The following is an 18,944-nucleotide window of genomic DNA, read 5'->3' as shown; positions in this document are numbered from 1 at the left end:
GCACGCTGAAGTCCATGAAGAAGAAATCCAAAGCATTGGAACAGAACATATTTTAAAAACGAATTCAAGAAAGCTTTTGTGAAGTAAAACAAGACGCAAGAGCGTCTGCCATTTGCAAGTGCACACCCTCTACCAGGGAAAGTCGACAGGAAACAGTGATGATCATCTGCACATGCTGTGAGTGGCTCATAAGGGAAAGTTTGTTAGATTCTTCAGGGCAACATTCAGTGCCAAGGCCTTAGAGGCGGCACCATGAGAGGCCCAAGGAATGTGGAAGCCAAAATTTTATCCTAGCTTTGGAGTCCCTCGTGTAAAATCTGTCAGGTTTTGAAGACTACAGGTATAGGTAGTCTGGGTGCTGAGCCCCATGAGGACTCCACCATGGTCGGCTTTGTGACTGGCCCCCCTCACTGCAGACTCTTAATTTGCAGGGTGTTTTTACATGACACACTCATGGTTTCTAATACACAGGTGTGCCGTCTACATCCAGTGATTACGTGAGGTCTTTCAGAAACGCTTCCCAGGACTCTGTTAATAATGGTGCCGTAACTGGTTAGCGTCAAAAGAGCAAGTGACAAAACGAACAAATAAAGAGATAAAGAGAGGTGCACAGATAGGATGCCCATAGTCGGTACATACAGGCTGAACTAGGGTTTAGGGCAAGTGCTGTGGGCTGTGTGTGACGACCAGTTTGTGGTTTTGTAATGCAGCATCTGTAAGCAGCCTGTGTCTCAAGACATTTTTTGGCAGATTGGCATCTCCAGGTTTTCCGGTCTAATTACATGCTTACTGGTCCACCCATATGGTTCCACCAAATAATGTGCCCCACACTGGACCCTCTGAGAGAAGGTTCACTGAGCAGGCTGCATGCTTGAAGGCATCATGGCCCCAGCCCTCCCCACAGGCTGTCTGCCCTTTGGGTGACTGGCATCTGCAGGACGGGGTGCAAAGGTCCTTCCACGTCTGGGATTCAGCTGCCCAGGGCTCTGTTGAAATACAGATGATCATTAATGTCATCTTGTAGAAAGTTGAAGCAGTTACAGAAATGGGTGAATAAGAAAGTGACAGTGACTAAGCTCCACGGTTCAGAGGGAACAGCGCTGTGAATGCTTTGGGTCCATTCTTGCAGGCGCTTCTGCAGGTGCATATGCCCACACATTGTGAATGACATTCTATTTATTGGGCATTAAGTTTGATATTTTTATGTATTATATTGTCATTAAAAAGTTTGTTTGTCAATGAATGTTGCTATTTGTATTAGTCTGTTTTCACTCTGCTATAAAGAACTACCTGAGTCTGGGTCATTTATGAAGAAAAGAGGTTTAATTGACTCACAGTTCCGCATGGCTGGGGAGGACTCAGGAAACTTACCATCATGGCAGAAGGCGAAGGGGAAGCAAAGACCTTCACATGGGCGGCAGAAGAGAGAACAAGCGAAGGGGGACCTGCCTCATACTTTCAAACAATTACATCTCATGAGAATTCACTAGCACAAGAAACTGCCCCCATGATCCAGTCACCTCCCACTGGGTTCCTCCCTTGTCCTGTGGGGATCACAGTTCAAGATGAGATTGGGTGGGGACACAAAATCAAACCATATCAGTATTATTTTATAATTATGAATTATTTCAAGCTTACACAAAAGTAGTAGAAAGCTCAATATTGCAAGCATCTACACACCCCCACCTTCCTTAAATAAGAAAAAGAAAAGCACTTTGCTGTCTTGGGCTCAGCAAAACCATTTTCTTTCTTTTTAAAAAATAGACCATCTCAGGCTGGGCGCCGTTGCTCACACCTGTAATGCCAGCGCTTTGGGAGGCTGAGACAGGTGGATCACCTGAGGTCAGGAATTCGACACCAGCCTAGCCAACACGGTGAAACCCCATCCCTACTAAAAATACAAAACTCCAAAAAAAAAAAAAAAAAAATCATCTCAGCTCCAGCCAAAGCCCTCATGCACCATGCACGTAGGTTGCAGTGTGCTCAGAGAGCTAGTCTCCACCCTACGCTGCAGTATTTGTTGAAATTGGTCTTATGACTTCGGGTGTAATCAGTTTGTCTTTTTTTTTTTTTTGAGACAGAGTCTAACTCTGTCACCCAGGCTGGAGTGCAATGAATGGCACGATCTCGGCTCACTGCAACCTGTGCCTCCTGGGTTCAAGCGATTCTTATTCATCAGCTTCCCGAGTAGCTGGGACTACAGGCGTGCACCATCACACCTAGTTAATTTTTGTATTTTCAGCAGAGACAAGGTTTCACCATGTTGGCCAGGCTGATCTGGAACTCCTGACCTCACATGATCCACCTGCCTCAGCCTCCCAAAGTTCTGGGATTACAGGCGTGAGCGACCGCACCCGGCCTAATTTTTTAAAAAATGCTCTGTCCTTATATGCCTTCCGAATTTTCTCAGCTCTGCAGACATAGTGCCCAACTGGAACCCAGGGCAGAATACATCAGGCCTCTCTAGAACACACTTGAGTAGCCACAAAGCTACAGCCTGAGGGTGAGTCCCAAGTCCCAAGGAGGGGCCTCCTGCCCTCCTTCTCTGCTAGGACCCCTCTCCCTGCCCCTCGTCTGGTCCTTGGAGTGTGCCAGCCATTGCTCTCCGCCTCAGGGCCTTTGCTGCATCTCTTCTCTTGCCTGGAGCACTCCTGAGAGCACCCCCAGCACCTGCCAGGCTGGCCCTCACTTGCAAGCCTTGAATCGACCTTCACCTTCCCTGTGAGGCTTGTTCCCAGCCACTCTGTGATGGTGACCTCCTCCACCCCATCCCAGTTCCCGGGCCCCTCACTACTGTGCCCTGCCCCTCACTACTCCTCCCCCTCCATGTGCTGCATGCTCTCTTTGTTCATGACACTGGGGTTTATGGTTCTAGATGTGGGGAGGGGGTCTGTCCAAGTGCCTGGGCAGGGCCTGGCCCATAATACTGACTCAGCGCATTTGTGAAGATGTGATGAATGAATGAATGAATGAATGAATGAATGAATGAATGAATCTGTGCTTGAAAGTGAATATCTTCGTCACTCATTGCTCTAGGGTTCTATTTAGGTCCATTTTACTTGCTAGTTCATTGTTAGTTGTTACTCTGTATTCTCTGCTTGCATGATCCATCAACAGGTGCAGTGGTTTAGTGGTGTCTTCCACTGTAACTGTACATGCATGTATTCACATAGACGGGTATTGATATATATATGTAGTTGATGATCAGAAGCTGTGATATGAATTAGTAAACCATGTAATGCTGGATATGTCTTATTGATTAACATCCTATAAGGGAAATATTTTTCCGTTCTTGAATTTATGTTCTCCAGGTAAGTATTCACTAGCATCTCTGAAGTCTATATTTCATTTTGTAGTAAATGTACTACTTTGGTCTGTGTTTTCTTCTAGGAGGCTTATTTGAATACGTAACTGCAGCCAACTATTTTGGAGAAATCATGGAGTGGTGTGGCTATGCCCTGGCCAGCTGGTCTGTCCAAGGCGCAGCTTTTGCTTTCTTCACATTTTGTTTTTTATCTGGTAGAGCAAAAGAGCATCATCAGTAAGTTTTGAAACACTTTTACCATTTGTAATTTGTTCTTTGACTATATTATTACTCTTTTTCAGGATAGATTTTTGAAGTGTTCATTTAAATTGCTGAATTCCAGTTTATTCTGTGCTTTGACCAAACAAGTACAAAACTAAACCGATAGCTGTAGAATCACCCAGCTCTAAGGAATTGTCAGAGCCACATAAGCAGAGTTGTTCTCTACACCACGTCCTTAGCCTCTCTGAATTGACATTGCTGGACTCAGTGGTGCAGCTGGACACCAAGCAGGGGATTCGGGGCTCTGAGTGGGAAACACTGATTAAAACAGAACCCTGACTGAGCACAGCCAATGGCCAGCTTGCGAATGCTGCAGGTTGAGGAATTCTGAAGAGGAAGGTGAAGCCCAGAGCCCGGCAACACTGGCAGAACTCGTGCACACAGAGCTCTCTAGCTATGTGGTGACTCAGGCCATGGCTCTGAACCTGGGGTCCTTAATGGGCTACAGAGGCTCTATGTGCCCCCTAAAATGACATTTTCCAGAGACCAGGTCCTTGCCTTTCATCTGATCCCCCAAAGGGCTTGTGAGCCATTTGACCAACACACTCATAAAGAAATCAAAGGGACTGGACACGGTGGCTCACACCTGTAATCCCAGCACTTCGGGAGGCCGAGGCCAGTGGACCACTTGAGGTCGGGAGTTCAAGACTGGCCTGGCCAACATGGTGAAACCCCATCTCTACTAAAAATACAAAAATTAGCCAGGCATGGTGGCGGTTGCCTGTAATCCCAGCTACTCGGGAGGCTGAGGCACAAGAATCACTTGAACCTGGGAGGTGGAGGTTGCAGTGAGCTGATATCGTGCCACTGCACTCTAGCCTGGTTGATAGAGTAAGACTCAGTCTCAAAAAGAAAGAAAGAAAGAAAGAAATCAAAGGATGTCAAGGCTGAAGTGAATTTAGAGAACACCTTTCTAATCCAATGGTTGAGGAAACTGAGGATCAAGGAGCAGAGTCTGAGGCTTGCCAGGAGCCCCGTCTCATTGACAGGAAGAGATCTCAGCCACAGCGTGGAATCTTTACCTGCCCTGACATGGGCGTGTGTCCCTGACAATAAATGATGGAGACTGGGCTTAGCAAGCAGCCAGCCTGGTATGCACATTTACCGTGTGCCCTGAGCCACTCGCTTCATCCACTCAAAACATCTAACCAAAATCTCCAAAGCTGCCAGTGCTATGAGGTGTGCAAAAATGTATAACTCTGTCCTTCTTCATGGAGTTTATCATCTTTTTTGGGACTGAGGACAGAGAGAAAAAGCTAAAAGAAGAATAGATTGATAGCATGGTATAGTGGGAAAAGTACCTAGGTGTACTTCCCAGCCTCACCACGTGTTTGCAGATGCAAAGGATGATTATTGGAGATAATAAGAAGAAAGGTCATATCTGAAGTATCTCTTTGTCTAGTTTTTTTTTTTTTTTTTTTTTTTAAAGACAGCATCTCGCTCTGTCACTCAGGCTGGAATGCGGTAGCACAATCTCAGCTCACTGCCACCTCTGCCTCCTGGGCTCAAACGATCTTCCCACCTCAGCCTCCCAAGTAGCTGGGATTACAGGCACACGCCACCAGGCCTGGCTAATTTTTTATATTTTTTGTAGAATTGTGGTCTCAGTATATGGCCCAAGCTGGTCTTGAACTCCTGGACTCAAGTAATCCTCGCACCTCAGCCTCCTGAAGTGCTAGGATTAGAGGTGTGAGCCAACGTGGCTGGCCTCTTTGTCTAATACTTGAAGAAGTGATAGCATAAATGTGAGAGCTGATGAGAGCTCTCAGGGCAGCACCCTTCATTCTTTCAAGACACTCCATTGTGCCAGGGACCTGGTATTTTCACGCATAGAGAGTGAGGAGAACAAAATCAGAGCCAGGACCTACCTAAATCCTGTAGCTGCTGAGAAAAACAGAGGGGTCTGCAGAAAGTTGAGTGAGTGCCGAAGGCAGAGAGGGTTTGAGAAGGAGGCTCGATGCCAGGCATGGCAGAAACACTGTGGGCCAGGAATGGGCCTTCTGTGCTGGGAACTGTGTTCGCCAAAAAGTCATATGGGAGTCCTAAGCCCTGGTACCTGTGAAAGCAACCTTACTGGGGAACGTATTCAGTTGAGATGAGAAGGGGAAACGTGGATACAGACATACACCAGGTGATCACACAGAGTGGGAAGGCCACGGGAAGATGGACAGAGAGGCAGGGGCGATGCAGCCACGAGCCCAGGAACAACACGTGGCACCACCAGAGCTGGGGGAGATGGGACTGGAACCTTCCCTGAACCTCCAGAGGGAGCGGAGCCCTGCTGCCCCCTTGATTTCCAACTTCTGGCTTCTAGAACTGGGAGAGAATTCGATGGCCGTTATTATAAGCCACCCAGCGTGCGGTAACTTTGTTCTAGCAGCCACAGGGAACTGATACACCAGCTTTCCGGCCATTTAAAATTGACTGGGAAAGTAAGGGCAGGAGTATGATTTGTGAACCCTTCTGTTTTCTCCTCTGCCACATGACTTTGTTGTCACAGGTTTGGTTGAGATACTACGTCATCACTCTAAATATACATTCTAGAGTGTGACTTCCTCCCCTCTGCCCCCGCTGCCCCCAGCACTGCCCCCGCTGCCCCCGCTGCCCCCAGCACTGCACCCGGCCTGGGCCATGCTTCCCGGTGAAGATGCCATCCTTTTACATTCCTAATATTTGATGTGAAGAAGCAAGTAATGTCTCATTTCTCTTAAACAAATGAGATAACACTGACATTTAAAAAAACATGGATCAGCATAAGATTGAACACGGGCACACCAAGGCAGTGGTAAAGATGTTTCTTCAGAAGAAATCAGGAAACAGGAAAACCCCTCTCAGTATATGAATATGAAACGTATAGAAATGGAAAATAAGTAACTCAGTGATCTAAATGAAAGTCTTTGCTAATAAAAACCCAAAGATACTCTTTGCAGAAGAATTCATGAGTTGAAAGAGCTCTTTGTCATCCATTTGCTGTTTAAATTGGTGTCAGTGTGAAACCAGTTTTAAGTCCTGAAGAATTAATCAATTCAGTTTTGCAGAATTATGTTCAGAAATGTAGGACTTACAAGCTGAGAATAAAATAAAAACTCTTTTTAAAAAAATATTTTCATAAACCCAACTAATCAAGCCATCAAATAAACGTATTCCAAAAGAAACCATGCCAAGGATCTATTCCTTGCACTCCATTTGATGGATTATAATGTTCTTCTTTTTTTTTTTTTTTGAGACAGTCTCGCTCTGTCGCCCAGGCTGGAGTGCTGGGGCGCGATCTTGCCTCACTGCAAGCTCCGCCTCCCAGGTTCACACCATTCTCCTGCCTCAGCCTCCCGAGTAGCTAGCACTACAGGCACCTGGCTAATTTTTTTGTATTTTTAGTAAGAGATGGGGTTTCACCACGTTAGCCAGGATGGTCTTGATCTCCTGACCTCACGATCCACCCGCCTTGGCCTCCCAAAGTTCTGAGATTACAGGCGTGAGCCACTATGCCTGGCCGGATTATAATGTTCTAAAAACAAAACTGTATTACAATGAAATTCTTTCTAAAATAATTAGTATTTAAATTCATAAATGATTGCATTGATAGTTAAACTCTAGGTCAGAAACAGTCAACTGTGCTGGGTTGCTAACAAATATTCTCTTTAAAGGCAAAATTTAAAGGTATTCTAAGGAGTGAGAAAAATTTAATCATTTAACAATAAATATTTTATTTCCATATAATGGTTTCTGTGAAATACATTTAACCTCTTCAGCCAACATCCCTTCATTATGTGAGAACATCCTGACCTCACACGTGTTCTTTCTGATGTCACGGAGCCCAGCCTTGCTGCCTAGCCTGGCTGGAAGGACCGTTTTCTCGGCGTCCTGCGGCAGTCCTGTGTGTCCTGTCTCCCGCCTGCCCTCTCGTGTTTGCCCATTTCAGGCTCTCCTGCTGTCTTGTACTCTGCCCTTGACTTTTCGGGCCAGGGTGCCCATCTTCCATGGGCAGTTTCTGGGAGACAGGAGCTCACCCGCTATGTCCCTGTGCGGCATCCAGTGCCGCTGTCCCGTGGGGAAGCTCTCCGGCACTTGCAAGGGGTGGATGGCCTGGATCCCAGCAGGCCTGTGAAAACCTTCAGCCTCTAACCAGCGAACATGTTTGCAGTCCACTTCCACAGGCTTCACACCAGCTGTGAAAACCTTCAGCCTCTAACCAGCGAACATGTTTGCAGTCCACTTTCACAGGTTTCACACCAGCTGTGAAAACCTTCAGCCTCTAACCAGCGAACATGTTTGCAATCCACTTTCACAGGTTTCACACCAGCTGTGAAAACCTTCAGCCTCTAACCAGCGAACATGTTTGCAGTCCACTTCCACAGGCTTCACACCAGCAGTGAAAACCTTCAGCCTCTAACCAGCGAACATGTTTGCAGTCCACTTTCACAGGTTTCACACCAGCAGTGAAAACCTTCAGCCTCTAACCAGCGAACATGTTTGCAATCCACTTCCACAGGCTTCACACCAGCAGTGAAAACCTTCAGCCTCTAACCAGCGAACATGTTTGCAATCCACTTTCACAGGCTTCACACCAGCTGTGAAAACCTTCAGCCTCTAACCAGCGAACATGTTTGCAATCCACTTTCACAGGCTTCACACCAGCTGTGAAAACCTTCAGCCTCTAACCAGCGAACATGTTTGCAGTCCACTTCCACAGGCTTCACACCAGCTGTGAAAACCTTCAGCCTCTAACCAGCGAACATGTTTGCAGTCCACTTTCACAGGCTTCACACCAGCTGTGAAAACCTTCAGCCTCTAACCAGCGAACATGTTTGCAGTCCACTTCCACAGGCTTCACACCAGCTGTGAAAACCTTCAGCCTCTAACCAGCGAACATGTTTGCAATCCACTTCCACAGGCTTCACACCAGCTGTGAAAACCTTCAGCCTCTAACCAGCGAACATGTTTGCAATCCACTTTCACAGGTTTCACACCAGCTGTTGGGCTTGGCCACGTTGTGTGTTGGGCACTCGGGTCCATGTGCCACCACTGAGCCACATAGCTGGAAAGGCTGCAGTCTAAAGGCCTCATGCCAGGGGAAGTGATACTTGACCTGGAAGTCCTGACCGACTTCTTAGAATTGTTCTTATTACATGTGTTTTTGGGGACACAGAACATAAAAAAGTAAACGTGGCCGCCCAGTATGTTCGAATTCTCTATTTGTGGATTCCGGTGTTAAACTTAGCTAAGACCAGCAGGGGTTTGCCAACTGCCTCTCAGTTTCTCATCTTCATATGTTTCTACCACATTAACAGCGAGCTAATTGCTTTCTCTTATGATTTTTAGCCTGTTAATCTTTGTGTGTTTATAGAAACTCCCTTTTTATGACTATTTCTCCATGTTGTCAAATTATTTCTAATTTTTACTCCATCCACTTAGTTGCCACCTTTCCCAACTGGCTATTACCCCCAAAACAAATGAGCATGCCTTCGTTGATACAATTTATATCAAAACTGAAAATACTGTTTGTTTTGAGCACAAGGCTGAATTGTGGACAACGCCGTACTACATTTTCCCAGATTTCACTGAATCCTTACTAAGAGCTGTTCCTGAGCCTCCTGGTACACAGCTGGGTGCCCACTCTATACACCCTGGGCTAGGCCAGTAGTTCTCGACTGCAGGCTGGAGAAAACTCTTAAGAGTCTACCAGCAGATATTCAGAAGCACCTACTTGGTCCTGCCCCTCCTCCAGCCTGCATGCTTTCCCCAGGGGCTGAAAAGACAGCTCCACAACGTGCTGTTCAGTATTTTCATCAAATGTCAGTAATTTTCCTTCCAGAAAGAAAGCTGAATTCTATGGGCTACTTCTTCTGAATCACACTTTATGATTAGATATATTTAATTCTTCGTGATATAGGCAAAATTAAACTATAAGTATGAAATGCCAAAGTTTTTGTTACTACATTTAAAAACTGAATAGTCTTTTGTCATGAAAAATATTGTCACTTTTGTTAGCATCTGTTAAATGTCTAAGTGACAGAATTATTCCCTCTTAAAATTTTTTTTTCTTATTTTTAGGTGGTACCTCCAGAAATTTGAAGAGTATCCAAAGTTCAGAAAAATTCTAATTCCATTTTTGTTTTAAGTGCATTTTCAACGAAATTATCTTCAAGTTGAAGCTTTCCAATGGTGTTTCTCTAGGGACTTTGTAAATAAGTTATATCTTTGTAATTTTCCTGCTACTTCATCATTTTCAAGATGTCCTCTAGAAATATTTTTTCTAGTAATTTTGCAAGCTACCTAATAAGTACTTAAATAAACTGAAATGGAGGTTGAAGTATCCTACTGTGTAACAGATCAGAATTTCAAACTCCAGCTAATAACTGCTGACATTTGTTCTAATTTCGAATTTACCTCTTTTGGCTATGTCTTGCCAAGTGTGTCTAAGACTAGAGTTTACAACTGTCTTTGATGGCATTTTCAGAACAATAAATGTCACAATCCCTTCTATAGCCCCCTACAGTGATCCCTTCAAGGTCAACAGCAGTGTTGCTTTCCCCCTGTAGGGCTGGGATATGTCTTGGAGCTCTCTCTCAGAGGCCACAGAGGCCGGGGGTAGCCATTGTGCAGTCATGGCCCAGGGGAAACTTGCCAACCTTCATTGTCAGGTGCTGTGTGTAAGTGGAGAACTTGGGGATAGAGGAGGAAGCTCCTGGTGGCTCTTCCAAGGCAGGGGCAAAGGCATCTGGACTTGTTCCAGCCCAGCCCCCCAGGTGACATCACCAGGCAGGGAGGGGTGCTGGTGGTGGTTTAGACGGAGTAAGTTGCTTTGCCTGTGCAAGTGGCTCCTGGGCCCTAAACAGGCACCTTTAGGCCATGGGTCACTCACCATGAGCCATCAATATGCTCTGGTCTGACATGGTTTCTCTTTGTCCTCTAGTCTAGACCTAGTTTTTTGTTCTGTTCTCCACGTATGGATATAGTAGAGATTATTGTCTGTGAAATTTCTCCTTTGTGGATTTTGAGTTTTCTGTTGTAGTGTAAAGAATGATTACCTTCTGTAACAATAAAAAGACCACTTTTTAAGATTTATCCTGTTCTTTGTCGATTGAAACATAATAATTATATTGTTAAGATTCTCTACAGCCTTCTTTTTCTTCCATAGCTAATCTTCTTCTAATTGTTTTTTGCTTTCTGTTTTGCTGTTGCTGCTTTGCAAAGCTTTTCCCTCATAGCCTGTACCTGTTATCAGTATAAAATAATCTTCCTGTTGAATGCTTCATGACTTGAATTCTACTTTGATAAAAACATTGCCATACTGCTTTTTATCTTGATGAATTCATCTGGCATTTCTTTGCTTTATCGTCTCATCTGGAGTTTTTAAATGCCATTTGTTTTAGTTGTCTTCAACAACATAATAAATAGACTTTGCCATTTAACAAGGTAGCTCAAATTCTTTTACTAATTGTTACATCGAAACATTCTTTCATCGTGTTTCCTGTTTTTATTTGGTTTTTTCAACTTCTTCTGTTTACTATCTACAGTGATTTGGAAAGGAGATTTCCTTTAAAACAAACAAGCTTTTGTTTGTTTGGGAATGGCTTTTATGATTTTTAAAGTAGCCTTGAGAGCTTCCAGTTAAATCCGATGAGCTGAACATACACCTTTCCTTCTCCCCTCTCTATCCTGACCCCAGTTGAAATCACCTAAAAGGAGTTTAAGTGGGCGAGTGGCCCCATAAAGAGAGTGAGAGAGAGTCATCACTGCAGACAGATCACAGCACGGGTGGAGATGGGCCTGATGTGGCAGAGCAGAGAGGCCATGACAGCACGCACCCAGCCGAGACCCTGGGTCCTCACACCTGGGCTGACAGAGGGCAGAGGGATATGAGCACCTCAAAGTGAGACCAACTAAACATGGTGCCTGCAGCAGAAAGCAGTGTCCTCTGCACTCCCACTCCCCACGGACAGCACAGAGAGCCCAGAAATGAGCCATGTGCCCATTGCCGGGGAAGAGAAAGGTAGGCTGAGGTGGTGGTCTGTCCTAACACAAAAATTAACTAAGTGGGGAAAAACGGAGAACTAGGTGTTGGCATCCCAGGAAAAAAATAAAGTCTCCACATTTTGGTCTTCAGGGATCCTGCCCCATAATGGCTGGTTACCTCCTGCCTCAAGCTGCAGGGAAGCTGGGGGTGGCGTGGTACCCCTGCAATTAACTCTCCTGCTCAGACTTTCTGGTCCTTCTTAGAAAATGTGAACCAGTGAGCAAGAAGCGCCTGGTACATAGAAAAATCTGCATCATGAAAGAACAATGAAAGCCTCTTCAAGAAAACATGATCCTAGGCATCAAAGGGAATTTTTAAAAAGAAATCGTAACTTCAGGGAGATTCAGCATCCACAGAGGAATGGACATCACTCACTGTGGGACATCACATACTGGAATACTACTCAGCAATGTGAAGGAATGGACTGTTGATGAATATTTATAAATCACATATCTGGTAAAGATTTTAATATTCATAATATGTAAAGAACTATCAAAATTCAGTAATAAAGCATATGTTTTGTAAATGGACAAATGATCTGACACTTCACCAAATAATACATACAGTGGCAAATAAGTACATGCAAAGATGCTTAATGTCTTTGGTCACTGGGGAAACATTAATAAGGTATCAGTACACATCTATGAGCCTTTCACAAAACTGATTTGAATGCTAAAATCTATAAAAACTCATTCTGTTGAACAGTAAACTGAGGCACAAATAAATTTTAAAGAATTTATTTGATCAAACAACGATTCATGAACTAGGCAGCTCCAAACCAGACATGGTTAAGGAGCTCCACTGGGGGGAGCAAGGAGAAGGGTTCCATAGGATGGACACAGAGGAAAGCAGCACAGTTTGTGGCTCCAGCTGCACAGCTGCCTCATTTGGTCTGTTCCGTTGGAAGATCCCTGGTTATATAAGTTTGGTGCCTGTCCTGGTCAGTTGAACTTAAATCCTGTTTTTCTTCAGTATAGGTATTTACAACAAATAGCTCAAGTTAAGTTTTGCTTATGTTTGCAAAGCAAGCAAGGGTTAGGTCATTTATGAGGCCTAACTGGTTTTGTCCGCCCAGGGATTCTTCAGGTCTGGTCTCCATTCTAATTTACTTTAACACTTCTACATATGATAGTCCCCAAAATATGAACATTTTCCCAATAACACTTGTAAGCCATAACTTATTTTCCTCCATTAAATATTGTTACATTTACTTCAGATAGTTTTAAACTCCTTAGAAACTATGCATTTGCTCAAACAGCCTGTTCTTCAGTTAAAGTTCAAACCCGTTTGACCAGAGAAAAGCAAACATTATTAACTAAGAATATGATTGTGTTAGTCTGTTTTCATGCTGCTGAGAAAGACATACCTGAGACTAGCTAATTTATAAAGAAAAAGAGGTTTAATGGACTCATGATTCCACATGGCTGATGAGGCCTCACAATCATGGCGAAAAACACGTCTTACGTGGTAGCAGACAAGAGAGAACGACAGCCAAGCAAAAGCGGAAACCGCTTATAAAACCATGAGATCTCGTGAGACTTACTACCGTGAGAACAGTATGGGGGAACCACCCCCATGATTCAATTACCTCGCACTGGGTCCCTCCCACAACACGTGGGAATTGTGGGAGCTACAATTCAAGATGAGATATGGGTGGGGACACAGCCAAACTATATCAACCATTTTTTTTTCACTTGTGAAGGTAAAACATTTAATTTTAAAATGTTGACACTACAATGTATTAAATAGTCATAAATGGACACAGTGTATTCTATAGCTGCCAAGTTTACTTTTTTTTTTTTTTTTTTTACGGAAACTGTTAAGTTATACTGTGGTTAAGACTTGTACCTTCACCCTTGAAAAAGCCCACATTCTATCACAGCGATGTATGGTCAGACTTAACAGCCGCAATTGTTAAACACTTGGATCAAGTCATAACCGGTTTTATTGCAAAAGGACCCCGTACACATTTATCAATTCTAGTACCTTAATAGCTAACCGACAAGTCATTAACATACAGAAACATGCATCATGAGAAGCAAGAAATATCATCCATCCCTTCTGCATATTAGCAGCTTGTCACTCCTTAGTGACAGTGCTCACATCCCTGAGGTCAGTGGACACTCACTTTCCACATTCCTCTGGAGTGAAAGATGGAATGACTTAAGTACAAATGCAGCATATTATAAACAATTTCTTACAAAAGTCACAAACCAAAGTATTTTACAGAATTTACTACAAAACGCCATAAAAACTGCCTTCACTGAAGCTCTCTCTCCCGGTATCCGGCGAGCCAACTGGATGTCTTTGGGCATGATGGTGACTCTCTCAGCTTGGATGAGATAGTATCTTCTCATGGATGAGATAGTGTCTCTCAGCGTGGATGGATAGTATCTTCAAACAGACTCACCGGGTAGCTTCCTAGCTTCCTGCCGCGCACGGATGGCTGCGCTGGGAAACCTCAGGTCGGTTTTGAAATCGGGCGCGATCTCCTGCACCTGGCTCTGCAAAGGCAGCTCCCAGATGAGCAGCTGGGCCGACTTCTGATAACCACGAATCTCTCGCAGCGCCCCGGCCCCGGCCCCTGGCCTGTAAGGATGAGTTTTCTTCACCGCCCCCAGAGAGGGGCGCTGTCCTGGCGGCTTTCGTGGCCAGCTCCTTGCCGAGGGCTTTCCCCTGGGGGATTTACAAGCTGTCGGCTTGGTTCGGGCTATTTCTTTTTCCCCAGCGCCGAAGTTTGAGGCCACAGTCGGGGAGCGAAAAACCGACGCTTCTCCAACGAAAGACCAAACCGCTCTGCGCTGCAAAGACCTTGACTAATAAAAATTTAACCTTTTTTATTAATTAAACAAAAAATCCAGTCTAAAAATGGTTTCATTCCACAAAGAGGCATCTTTCCAAATCGCAGTGAAAAAGACGAGTACTTCTCAACTTTACTTTCTATTACTTGCTATGGAATTCCCTCACAAAATTGCTCTCCAGCACACCAGAACAGCATTTGTAGAATGGTATTAGGGTAATGACAGTGTGATGCTAATTGTCTGATACACATTAACAAAAGCAGGTCACTGCTGGTCACCATAGCAAGACATTCAGCTAATAAATGGTTACCCGCTGAATCTTTACTTAGGACATTAATTGCTTCACCCACATAAAAATAAACAGCAGCCAGGAGACTACCCTAGTCAATGTCCAGAGGGTCCCCTTTCTTTCCATTTTCTGCAGGCGAGTCCTTTATGTTTAGAAACCTTGCCTGCACGGCATGCTCATGCCACCATGAGCAGGAGGTCACTGGAAGCTCAGGAGCCTCCTATTCCCCAGGCTGACTGGGGCCGTGGAGGCTGGGGAATGGGCACACACGTGCCCCCATTAGCTAGATGAGGCTCACGTTCCGTTTCTTCCGGAAGCGCTGCGCTAGACTGTGGCCTGCTGGAGTGCAGCAACCAACTCTAAGCCATTCACTGCCATCCACCCTAAGACCTGGTAGGGGGCCTGGGACGTAATCAGGGCTCAAAACACATTTGCTAAACAACAACAAAATGACTCACATATTGCTTCTCACTCAAAGCAGAAAACCAAGGTAGAAAGACCACAGGGAAATGCAGCCAGGGGTGTGGATCCTGAAGAGATGCCTGAAATGAGTGTCCTGTACAGTGGGAAGGCTGGAAAAACGTTTGCCAGTTACTGTTCCCAGCTAAAGGTCATTCAGGTCCACATGCCCAAACACAACTAATCTGTGCATTTTGAGATTTGTGGATGTCCTCGTAACCCTGTGTCCTTGAAAGCAAATTAGTGAGTGCCCAAGGTAGCCTGGGAGGGTGTCCCCCCTGGGACCACTTCTGGGTAGAAGCAACTTTCAAAGCCAAAGCCCCCCAGGCCAGTTTGGGGCTCCCACATCTGCTTCTCCACTTACTCTGTTATCTGATCTTCTTCATGTGCTGGCTCAGAGCTGGCCAGCATCACCACTGATGAGACTGGGTTATCTCTGGGTTCTGATGAAGCCCAAGATTGCCAAATAAATCGTGACTCCAGAATCTGTAGCTTAACCCTGGTTGGATGTCCTGGGTCCCTCCAGCCCTCCTCTAATGTCTCCTGGTGAGGGCCCTTTGTCTGTTCCAGCTGCTGACAAAATACCATAAACTAGGTGACTTATACACAACAGAAAGGTATTGCCCACAGTTCTTGAGCGTGGAAAGTCCAAAATCAAAATTCGGTGTCTGGTGAGGCCCCTGTTCCTGGTTCATAGGTGATACCTCCCTGTGCTCTCACCTGGAAGAAGGGGCTAGCCAGCTCTGTGGGTCTCTTTCTAAGGACACGAATCCCATTCATGAGGCCTCCACCCTCATCACCTAATCATCTCCCAAAGGTTTCACCTCCTAACACCATTGCATTGTGGGCTAGGTTCGAACATTTGAATTTGGGGCTCACAAACACTGGGACGCTGCAGGCCCACTGGCTTTGCTTTTCCTATCTGAACACGTCCCCAGCCCATGCCGGCAGTGGCCAGTCCTTAGGAATTCAGCAAGGGGACTGTGCCACTGCCCACCATCACACCCCCGTCCCAGGCAAGGGGCCCATCCCATGGAAATGGCCCTGCAGTGCTGGGGTTGTGAAGCCTGTTCCTCAGGGAACCTGGGGGTCTAGCCTCTCTCCAACCCATCAGGGCCAGTGCCCCCTGGCTCGCTCTGCCCTCTGCCACCCTCCTCTGTGGTTTGGGGTTCTCAGGGAGCTCACTGCACCCAGGCACCCTGCCCCAGTCCTTGGCCTAGCATGGTGAGCCCCAGCCTTGCCACAGCGCAACTTCCTTCTGAACTGCCCTCGGGTGTCTGTGGGCACCAGTGGGTCTACTGCTTCCCCAGACTGGGTCCCCTTCCTCCTCTCCATGCTGGGGATGGGATTGCTCTGAGGTGGCCACCCCAGGCTGGTATAGCGGCAAAAGCCCCAGCCCACAGTGCTCTCCTTAGCTTGTCTAAGCCTCTTCTCTACCCCGGGCCAGGGGCTGGAGGGAGGAGCGCAGAACCCAGCATCTCCCAGCTGCACCTTCCTCCTCCCCACAGGGCCCCAGGGCCCCGAGGGGCAGGCGTCTCTGTTGGGTCTCCCTTGCCTAGCTGGGACTTCTTCTAAGGTCTCTCTGACCTCAACCTGTGGTTAAGCCTTGATGGTGGGTGGGGTGCAGTAGAGGAGGCAGAACTGGCTTAGCAGGAGAGGCTTTAAATCAGGCAGTACTTCAGAAATGGTAGCCATGCTGCGATGGCCGGTTGCCTTATTTGTTTTAAACCAAGCACTTTCCCAGCAGCCCTAATGGCCCTCTGCCTTTATTGCCTGAAAATCCCCTTCAGCAACCCTAAAGCCTCTCCCAGCTTGACTTGGCCCTCTCCCTGGTGGAGACGTCAGGGCTGCCAAGGCTTGCTTCTCTCTTTTCCTACCTTTTACCTGTTTCTGACTCAAACCACCTCCGTGCTAGGCTTCTCCCTCAGTGAGGCCTCTGTGCATGACTTCAGTCACCCAACACTGACGGAACTTAGAACCCAATAGCCCATTTCTCTCCTTCCATCCAGACCCTGTCTGCTGTTATCTGTAGGAAGACCACAGCCAACTGCTATCATGACCAAAGCTAAAATCCAGTGAGACAGAGAACAATAGTTGTACCCGTCTCCTCCTTAATCTCCAAGGCCAGTGGTGCATGCATTTGTGCATTCAACAATATTTGCCAAGCACTTACTATATGTCAAGCACAGCAGTGAGTGCTGAGGACAGATGGGTAGGCAAAACAGTCCTGGCCCAGGTAGAGTGACAGGTAAGAAACAAGTAAGTAGCTAAAATAGAAAAAAATGGGCAGAAAAAATGACAAGAATAAAAGCAAGGAAAAGGGAAGGGACCCTCTTTTGTGTCTGATATAGCCATAATCTTCTCCATAGGCCATTGCTGTAACCAAAGCTTGCCCACCTTTCTTAAGATACTCATCGACCAGGTCATTGCAAGTACTGTTAATTGATTCCTTTTTATGGCTGAGTAGTATTCCATTGTGTGTGTGTGTGTGTGTGTGTGTGTATATATATATATATATATATATATATATCCCACAGTTTCTTTATCCACTTGCTGACTGATGGGCATTTGGGTTGGTTCCACGATTTTGCAATTGTGAATTGTGCTGCTACAAACATGCATGCAAGTATCTTTTTTGAATAATGACTTCTTTTCCTCTGGGTAGATACCCAGTAGTGGGATTGCTGGATCAAATGGTAGTTCTACTTTTAGTTCTTTAAGGAATCTCCATACTGTTTTCCATGGTGGCTGGTGGCTGTACTGGTTTACATTCCCACCAGCAGTGTAGAAGTGTTCCCTGATTGCCACATGCATGCCAACATCTACTGTTTTTTCATTTTTTGATTATGACCATTCTTGCAGGAGTAAGGGGGTATCACATTGCGGCTTTTATTTGCATTTCCCTGATCATTAGTGATGTTGAGCATTTTTTCATACATTTGTTGGCCATTTGTATATCTTCTTTTGAGAATTGTCTATTCATGTCCTTAACCCACTTTTTGATGGGATTTTTTCTCATTGATTTGTTTGAACTTGTTGTAGATTCTGGATATTAGTCCTTTGTCTGATGTATAGATTGTGAAGATTTTCTCTGACTCTGTGTGTTGCCCATTTACTCTGCTGACTGTTCCTTTTACCATGCAAAAGCTCTTTAGTTTAATTAACTCCCGTCTATTTATCTTTGTTTTTATTTTTGGACACTATTATTCTAAGTTAAGTAACTCAGGAATGGAAAATCAAATATCGTATGTTCTCATTGATATGTGGAAGCTAAGCTATGAGGACACAAAGGCATAAGAATGATACAATGGACTCTGGAGACTTGGGGGGAAATTTGGGGGGATGAGGAATAAAAGACAACATTTATGTTATAGTATATACCACTTAGGATATGGGTGCACCGGGATCTCCCAGATCACCACTAAGGAATTAACTCATGTAACCAAATACCACCTGTACCCCAATAACTTATGGGGAAAAAAAAAAGATATTGATCAACCTATTCCAGGCCCTCTTTCCACCACTGAGCCTCTTGGGGACATAAATAGCTGCCTGCCCTCCCCTGTTCCCCTTGCCTGTTTACAGCAGGTACAGGCTTCGTCACAGTGCATCCCTTCTGAACTCCTCCAGCAACTTCCATCTTTCGTGGATCCAGGGTAGAATTCTGTCCTGGATTCCAAGACACTGCAGGCTGGATAGCTCTACCCCACTGCTCCCATCTCTGGAACCTCCTATCCTGTTGAGTAGGATGCTCCTGACATTACAGATTAGAGAAGAGGAATGCCAGGAGGC

General features: G+C 45.5%; 1 protein-coding gene across 1 annotated transcript in view; it reads left to right on the top strand.

The window, feature by feature from the left end:
• LOC105489465 (steroid 5 alpha-reductase 1) overlaps positions 1–10,651 on the top strand; it is a 37,672-nt gene extending 27,021 nt beyond the window's left edge. Inside the window, exons 4-5 of the mRNA XM_011754293.2 lie at positions 3,391–3,541; positions 9,638–10,651. Coding sequence (XP_011752595.1) covers positions 3,391–3,541; positions 9,638–9,704 — 218 coding nt within the window. The 3' untranslated portion in view covers positions 9,705–10,651. The remainder of the gene's footprint in view (positions 1–3,390; positions 3,542–9,637) is intronic.
• The last annotated feature ends 8,293 nt before the right edge of the window (positions 10,652–18,944 follow it).

The sequence above is a fragment of the Macaca nemestrina genome, chromosome 6, assembly GCF_043159975.1.
Source record: "Macaca nemestrina isolate mMacNem1 chromosome 6, mMacNem.hap1, whole genome shotgun sequence".
NCBI lineage: Eukaryota > Metazoa > Chordata > Mammalia > Primates > Cercopithecidae > Macaca > Macaca nemestrina.
This window is presented reverse-complemented; position numbering and strand designations above follow the sequence as displayed.